The sequence below is a fragment of the Lutra lutra genome, chromosome 4, assembly GCF_902655055.1.
Source record: "Lutra lutra chromosome 4, mLutLut1.2, whole genome shotgun sequence".
NCBI classification, from domain to species: Eukaryota; Metazoa; Chordata; class Mammalia; order Carnivora; family Mustelidae; genus Lutra; species Lutra lutra.
In genome coordinates, this window is record NC_062281.1 from 180,341,818 (window position 1) to 180,350,353 (window position 8,536).

Consider the following 8,536-nt stretch of genomic DNA (forward strand, 5'->3'; position numbering starts at 1 on the left):
CATGTCTTAGCTCTGCCCTCAACAAGCAATGCCTTGTGGACAAGGCACAGAATACCGCCAATGAGCTCCCGTTGTTAAGAACAAAAGGGCTTCATTTTGTCCCTTGCTACGCTGATAAAGTGGAAATGGGCTCCGGGGCCACAGAATGGCTGGAAAGGGAAGCTAACTGGGTTGAAGGGCTATGTCCCTAAGAGAACATGTGGGCATCTACAAACAGGAAATGAGTGATGCTGCTACCTCAGCAGCTTAGGATTCTCCCAGTGTAACCTACAGTAGTTTTCTTGAACTGAAAGAAAACAGCAAACTTGGGAACTCCAAGTACTTTTCCAGACTGAGAGGCAGTTTGTCTGAATTGCTCAACAGGTCACAAAAACAGAGCCTAAAATACCAGGATTCTGAACAGGAAATCTTTTGAGTCCTGAGGACTGTAACAAGCCAAAGAACCGGACTGGATGTCCGAAAGGGATGAGTGTGCCCAGACCACGTAATTGCCAGCCACCCACCCCCTGCTCCAGGAGCTCTGCTAGGTCTGCTTATAGAAGAGCCAACAATCCCTCCTGCACCCCCAATTGCCTGGGACCCTGGGGCACTTCTTCAAGTTCTTGTACAAATTCTTCAGAGTGAAGTTTCAAATTCAGAAGCCCAGTCCCAGGGCCTGCCTGCAATTAGGCTTTAATTAGCGGAACTAATGAAGGGATAGTCTGCTCTAAGACTTTCTTCCTACTCCAAATTTTAAAACATAGCCTTTATTTTTTTTTATCTCCAAAATGATCCAACTGAAATAAAGAGGCTGTGGCTGAGGAGTGGGACCCTTAGAGCATCAAGAATTGCATTTGCGGGCGCCTGAGTGGCTCAGTGGGTTGAGCCGCTGCCTTCCGCTCAGGTCATGATCTCAGGGTCCTGGGATCGAGTCCCGCATCAGGCTCTCTGCTCAGCAGGGAGCCTGCTTCCCTCTCTCTATCTCTCTCTCTCTGCCTGCCTTTCTGTCTACTTGTGATCTCTCTCTCTCTCAAATAAATAAATAAAATAAAATCTTTTTAAAAAAAAAGAATTGCATTTGCACTCTGGTTGATTTCAGGTTACGTTTTAGAAATCTTGAGGCTTGACAAAGCTTGGTGGTGGCAGGCTTTCCCTTGAACAGGCTGGAGAAATAGTGTGGACCAACACTTCAGAGGAATTCTCTCAAGGGATGAGATTCAACACTAATTCCCATTATTCACTGTTTCTTTTTCTTCGAAGGAAGAGAATACTGACCATCTCAAATCCCCTCATTTTAGATACTTAAATTTTTTAAGTCAAGACAGCAACTGGAGACAGTTTAAGTCCAGTCTTGGGTCCGCATACGCTGCTCACTTACTTTCCTTGCTCTCATTTCTTCTGGTGAGCTCCGGAATCCGTTCTCCCTTGTTTTGTAAATGTCACTCCACAAGTTACTTCCTCTCATGAGAATTGGACCATGGTTTGTAACCTCACCTTCCTCTTTACAAAGTGTGGGGGAGTGGGGGGGGTGTAGGAGTATTTTTAGTCCACTGTACCTTTCCTGGAGAAAATGATCTAGTCTTAAATTGTGGCACTAAAACCTACTTAGTATAAAACAACAACAGAAAATGTCAAAGTTGCATACAGTTCCCAGTAAAGTAAAAGTTTCATCAGTACTACCAAGAAATCAAAAGAATATACAAACATTAAGTCTGGCAAAGATTTATTAGGAAGCTTATTAGTTACGTGAATAAAAACCCATGAACAGAAGAACTGAGATCTCCAATATCGGGCATTGCGCTTACGACACTAGTTAGAAGCTAATAAACATTAAGGATGTCCCAAGGGGAATCTTACATAAGTCCCAATCTTATCCAACCAGGGTAACTCACAAACACAGAAATGATGCCCATGCTCTCCCCAGACTGCTTACCTAGGCAGCAAGAAAAAAGACCTCCTCAAGCTATTAAGCATCATCAGGCGATTCCTGCTCTTCTAGCTCTAACCATGGGACACTAGTACATGACAGACAACTCCAAGCTGGGCAACTTGACAAGAATGCTGAATGCTGACAGGAAGAAGGAGCAAGCAGGGACAAGTATTTCTAGCTGGAGACCCTCCTGATGGCTAAGAGAAACACAGTGCTGAGGGCTTCAGAAAGTTTACTGGAGCCCAGGAAATAGTTTCCATTTTTTAAAAAAACAAGTCACAGAAAAATCCTGCCACAAAGCAACAAGACACTTGGGATCCCATGGCCACACTGACTGGAAAGGCAGATGTTACCCAACGACTGCCAGATGCTGACCAGCCCAAGAATCAATTTCTAGGCCCTAGAGAACCACGATTGTCCTCAGCACCCACACTACCCTCTCCGGTGGCGTGGGCTTCTTCCATTGGCCAGGTTTCTGCAGCAAGCCCCAAAGACAAAGCTCAGCAGAGGCTGTGGCACCAACTCTCTCTGGAACCCTATCTCTCTGTCCTCCCCAACAGGATGCTGTACATCTTCACCGACACAGCGCTTCTGTGGGAGCCCTGGCCAGTCTTAGGAAATGAAGTGTGTCTGTGGGGTAACCTGATGGACCCTGTGGTCTGCCGGGTTAGCTGATGCTTCGTAATTGCAGATGGTCACCTCATGTCGGCGAAGCTGCAAGAAAAGTGAGAGTCTGGGTCAGCTGGTCATTTCCCAGACCACACACTGGAGTAGTCCTTATTCAGGTTCATTTCTGGAAGTCATCTCTTCCCCCTTCTGAAACTTTTATCCTAGGAAGACTGCAAAGATCACTATCAATAATTTACCCCATAACTCAAAAGATTTATTCCCCCACTATTACGGTGCCATCACGAGAGAGGAGGACCTTATCTATCTTGTTTATTATCTTATCTCTGGGTACCTGAAACAAGAAAAGTTATCAAAAATATTAATGAAGAAAAGAATCTCAAAGTGAAAAAAATGAATTGATATCAACTGTATTATTTCAATTCCCTTAAAAATACCTATGGCCTGTCAAAAGAGATGGACTGTTTACAGAAACGAAACCAAGAAAAATTATACACAGATTGAGAGCAAGTGGTGTCTCACTTGCTCTTTTTTCCTTTCCTTAGAGTATCCACATCACAGTGTACAGATGTAATCAAATGTATGTACATACGTGGGGGGTGGCGGGGGGGGAGGTTAGGTATGCTTCCCGCCCCTTCTTACCTCAGTCCATTCTCCTCTCAGACCAATATAGAAGACCTTTGTGGTATCAGCTCCAAAGTTTTTTGAAATATGAATTGAGAGATGATAGACGTTTGAAAAACGAGAAATTCTAGAGTATGAAAGGAATGGATAGAGAAGACACAGGTTAAAATTCAATGACTATCTCACCACCAGGACAAAAACAACAATTTCAGCTCCAATTTGTGGTTAAAACCCAGGTAAATGTTGGAGAACATTTGGACTCTTATGTATCATTCTTCTCTTCTGGACAAGAATTGATTCAGTGGAAACTGCCTGAGCATCTACCAGGTCCTGCTCCAAGCAACAGGAATAGAAAAATGAGTCAACACTGCCCTGCCCTCAAGGAGCAGGAATGAGAAATGCTGTCTGACCAGGCAAGGATTCCAACCCAAGTTCGGTGTTGATCTCACCAACCTTCCCATTAGGAAAAAGAACCAGTGAAGACGTAAGGTGGTCTTGGGTAACGTGGCCTACTGTAAACCCACTATGCAAAGAAGAATTCTGAAACCATCTTTCCCAAGACCACCCGAGGAGATCACTCAGATCTGTCAGCTTACAAGTTTAACAAGTCTATGGATAGCACTCTATCTCTGCCAAAAATTAACCAAGCTAAGGATCAAGTTTCCTCCACTGCTTGAACTCATTTCTCATGCTAAGAAAGCAGGAAATAGGCCAAAATTAAACTGCAATCTCAGGAAGTGCTAATGCATATATGTTCACTGCAAATGAACACCTGCTGTTCCTCAGGAGACGCCAGAGAGTGGAGACAGGCCAAGTGCTTACTTTGTAGCATACTCTAATTCTCCCGTAAGATCCCGATTCAGACTAAAGGTCTGATCTGGCTCCCTGTCTGTATCATCAAAGGACATCTGCGGAATGTTTTTGTACCTGAGAAAGAAAAGGGAAGAAAAATCAAGAAACGTGCCTTATCACACTGTGCGTATTTTCCAGTTTTTCAAAACTCCTTATTGACTCAACTGCCTTCAGTTTTATCAAAAGGAGATCAAATTTTAGGGATGGCATTTTACTGGCATTTATACACAAATATCTTTAAACCAACAAGAAAAGAGCTGAGAACTGCAACATAAGCCAGTGGCATCTCTGAGTGGGTTAAGATCACATGAGAAGCAACACACAAAGAGGAGGCTCAACCCAGGTCACGTGCAGCAAATGCATGGAGAGAATCAGCAACTCAGCACATTCAGACCAAGCTGAGGAGGTTAAATAAAACAGCTTATGAGAGAAAAATTACTTTTAGCAGAAACCTATTAAACAAAGTTAAGAGATAAGAGCAGGTAACTTAACCCTTGAGCAATTTTTGTGTTCAAAATTACCCTATATATTAAGTCCTCTTACAGTTCATTAAAAAAAAATAAAATTTGGGGGTTTCCATTTTGAAAAGAGCACAAAAGTCTGCCAACTCACAACGAGCTTTGGAAAGTCAAGTAAAACTGCTAGTGAAGAAAAAGGTTTTCAAAGAAATATCTAAGAAACAGCTGTCTCCTCCATAACTCACAGATTCTAAAGACCTAAGCCACACCCCCACCATCTCTACAGTGTTTTATTAACACACCCACACAGGAGGGGCCTAGACATTAGGGGCAGCAAAACACATGTAATTTCAGAAACCAAATGTTTGCTTCAAAGTGTTTCTAAGAATGATGCACAGAATAATAACAGTGAACATTTATGAGTAGCATTATGACAGGCAGTGTAGCACTGTAGTTAAAAGCAGTGTCTCTGGAGCCAGACTTCTAGGTTTAAAGCGTGGCTCTGTCACTTACCAGCTACGTAATTTTGGGGAAGTGATTTAACCTCTCTGTATCTGTTTCCTCACTTATAAAGTGGGAATAGTGATAGTACATATTCCATACAATGATGAGATTAAACTAAATCAATTCTAAGCTATGTACACTTTAAAATTTTACAATGGAAAATTTCAAATATATACAGAAGCAGAGAGAAAAATACAATGAATATCCATTTTATTTATCACTCAGCTTCAATAATCAACATTATCTCTATTTCCTATCACCCCCATTTTGTTTGTGCTTGATATTTTAAAGCAATCCCAAATATTTCACTCATACTTCAGTATGTATTTCTTTTTTTTTTTTTTTTCCTTAAAAGATTTTATTTATTATTTATTTGACAGAGAGAAACACAGCAGGGGCGCCTGGGTGTCTCAATGGGTTGAGCCTCTGCCTTTGGCTCAGATCATGATCTCAGAGTCCTGGGATTGAGCCCCATGTTGGGCTCTCTGCTCAGCAGAGAATCTGCTTCCCCCCTTCTCTCTGCCTGCTGATCTGCCTACTTGTGAGCTCTCTCTCTGTCAAATAAATAAATAAAATCTTTAAAGAGAGAGAGAGAGAGAGAACACAGCAAGAGAGGGAACACAAGCAGGGGGAGTGGGAGAGGGAGAAGTAGGCTTCCTGCTGAGCAGGGAGCCAATGTGGGGCTCAATCCCAGGACCCTGGGACCACGACTCAATGACTGAGCCACCCAGGCGCCCCTTTAGTATTTATTTCTAAAAAGTAAGGACTTCTCAAAATACCACTCTTAAAATTATACCATTTTACATCAATTAACAATTGACAATAATTCCTTAAAATCATATAACACCTAGTCTGTGTTCAAATTTCATTAAATACCAACTTAAACTTTCTAGATGTGTCAGTGGCATGTCACAGTTGAATAAGCAAATTTTTTAAAATTAATGGTATGTAAGAGAATTACAATGAATGACACCTTAGATCTAATAAAGTATAATATATGTAAAGTGCTCAGAACCAAGGACTATTTAAGTATTTGTACCTGCCCTACCATAACTGGACATTTATTATGTTCCGGACTTACTGTAAGCTCTTTACATGTTATGTATCATTCAATCATCTCCACAGTCTTAAGAGGTTCACACTATTACTACTGTCATTTTACATATGAGAGCACATCTTGAGATAAAGAGAAGGAATGCCCCAAAGTCATGCAGCTCACCAGTGTTACAGCCAGAATTTGAACCCAAGCAGTTTATTCCAGAGCCCACTCTTCACCACAACGCAACACAGACTTCTAGTTTTCTCAAGTCTATCCATCTCCCCAGTAAACATGTCTCCAAAAGCATCAACTCAAACGTACTGTCTCCTTAAAATGATTAAATATGTGGGTTTGGTTTCAAATTCATGTTTCTAACTTTCAAAAACAGTATCAATTTCTTAAATTTCTCACTTAAATTGACCAATTTTTCAGGAAGAAATTTTTTTTTAAGTATGAAGTTCTTCTGGTATTTCTTTCTCTACCAGTCAAAAAAGTTTCCCCCTTTTAGGGAGGCTATGCCGGACTAAGGCAAGCTGTCAAAAATGGAGTACTAACCCTGGTAGCAGCAGATCCAGTGTTACAAGAGGTTTACAGAACTTTGCTAACTAAAGGACATGCACATGCAGTTGGAGAAGTAATTCTGTGTCAATGAAACACACGCTAAGATTTTAACCGTGTGAAATAATATGGGTAAATTTGGAAACTAAGCCCAAGAGTAGAAACCATAAAGATCATTGAGATCTGCAGCTGGGTTACTAAGAAAACAGCAAAGTCATCAACAACTGGCATTTATAGGATGCTCTCTCGATGAATGGTGTCATAGCAAGTACTTTGAAAAGACACAAGCTACTGGCCCTAACGATGGTTAATCTAAAAAAGTCGTTAAATCAGGAAGAGATAAGTGTATTCTGATGCAGAACAAGACCAAGATTTGCGGGGAGGGGGATATTTAACCCAGTAAAAAGAAAAAAGTAGGTCATTCTGGAATAAAGTGCTACCAGAGAAAAAAGAGAACTAGGAGCTTCCTGAGGACCTCAGCCCTGGCCACTTACAGTCTCATCTCAGAGGGGTGTGAGTCATCGTCCTCTCCCATTATGATGATGCCTTTGAGCTTGACATTGCCTGTAAATCTGCCAGAATGCAAAAGAAGTTGTCAACCTGGGTATGAACTTTTGTATAGCTATGTGACCCTGGACAAGACCCTTCCCCTTTCTGGGCTTCAGTTTAACTCATGTGTCAGACTTGTACCAGAACATTTAAGATCCTGTCTGCCTCTGGCATTCTGCAGTTCTAAGATATTTACCTTGACTCCTCAGTTATCTTTCAACAGATACATCTGTATGCTTTCCTCCTCAAACCCACCACACTGTAATTTCTCCCATTTCTAGAAACAGATGTGTGCCCTTGACACAACCAATGAATGAATCCTGAGAAGACAACTGGGTATCGCCTATCTAGCCTGAGGCAAACACCAAGGAGATACTTACGGAATATTAAACAGAAGCTCTTCATCTGCATCACTTTCAACAAACTGGAGGGGACAGGGAGTGGGGAGGAGAAAGGAACAAATATTTGCTGAGAGCCTACAATTTCAGGCGTCTTCCACCCTGTTCTATGACTGGAGTTCAAGGCCAATAGTCAACCTCCCTGGGTGTTCCAGCACTTATTAACTTGATGCTAATAAGTTAATAGTCTATAGACCATCCTTTGGGAGGGTTCTTCAATGGGGAACCCCTGAATGAACTTCCAGACCCAACTAGTCTGCTGAAATTGTGTGTAAAAATCCGTGCCAGGGCGTTCAAACGGCTCTGTGACCCCACAGTGGTAAATGCTCTAGAAAGGGTAGCACGCTTCTTCCGCCCAGCCTGTCTTTGGTCTGCATCAGGTGATATGATTAGGCAGTCATTGAGACTAGCAGTCAAACAGTAGGGAAAACGCCTTCACGGCCATCCTCCGCTACCTCCTGAAGCTCTGGAAGAGAATACTGACTGTGTAAAGCCAAAGCGCCCCTTCCCCTCTCTGGGCCTCAGTTCCTCTATCTGCAAAATGGGGAGACTCGACCCTGTTTTCCTCCCAGGGGCAGGGCAGCTGACGGGCACCGGAAAGCGCTTGGCAAGCGGGCTGTCGTTATTTTTAACAGCAGCACTGAGGCCGACAGAGCAGACGAGAGGCCCCGCGCGGGTCCCCGCCTCGCCCGCCCACCCCAGGCCCCGGAAGGCCCACCTTGGAGCGGTCGGTCCGCTCCTCCCACGGCTTGAAGACGCCGCGGCCGCTGCCCTCCCGACTCTCGTTGAGGCACTGCAGCCGCTCCAGGTCGATGCGCAGGTAGAGGCCGTAGGCCAGGCCGCGCTGTTCCGGCGGCTCCTCCCGCTCGGCGGCGCAGCGACAGCCGCCCCCGCCGTGGCTGTGGCCGTGCGACATGGCGACGTCGCCGCCCGCGCGTCCCCTCGGCCCCGCCGCCGCCGCCGCCGCCCGCACAGCGATCACCCCACTCCCCTCCCGCCGCCAAGCGCGCCGCGGCCG

General features: G+C 43.9%; 1 protein-coding gene across 1 annotated transcript; it reads right to left on the reverse strand.

The window, feature by feature from the left end:
* Positions 1–1,685: 1,685 nt before the first annotated feature.
* PITHD1 (PITH domain containing 1) lies at positions 1,686–8,536 on the reverse strand. Its single transcript, XM_047726523.1, has 6 exons — positions 8,237–8,536; positions 7,501–7,544; positions 7,066–7,143; positions 3,983–4,087; positions 3,179–3,287; positions 1,686–2,623 (listed from the first exon to the last, which is right to left on the reverse strand). Exons 1-6 carry the CDS (start codon positions 8,432–8,434, stop codon positions 2,522–2,524), a joined length of 636 nt encoding a protein of 211 aa, XP_047582479.1. The 5' UTR covers positions 8,435–8,536; the 3' UTR covers positions 1,686–2,521.

Bases quoted from the DNA above. Each gene is read 5' to 3' on its own strand.
- PITHD1 (XM_047726523.1), bottom strand. From the start codon at position 8,434: ATGTCGCACGGCCACAGCCACGGCGGGGGCGGCTGTCGCTGCGCCGCC. The intron at 7,144-7,500 runs GTAAGTATCTCC...GCATTCTGGCAG, and splicing joins GAGCTTCTGTTTAATATTCC to ATTTACAGGCAATGTCAAGC. The intron at 3,288-3,982 runs GTAAGCACTTGG...TTCATACTCTAG, and splicing joins GAATTAGAGTATGCTACAAA to AATTTCTCGTTTTTCAAACG.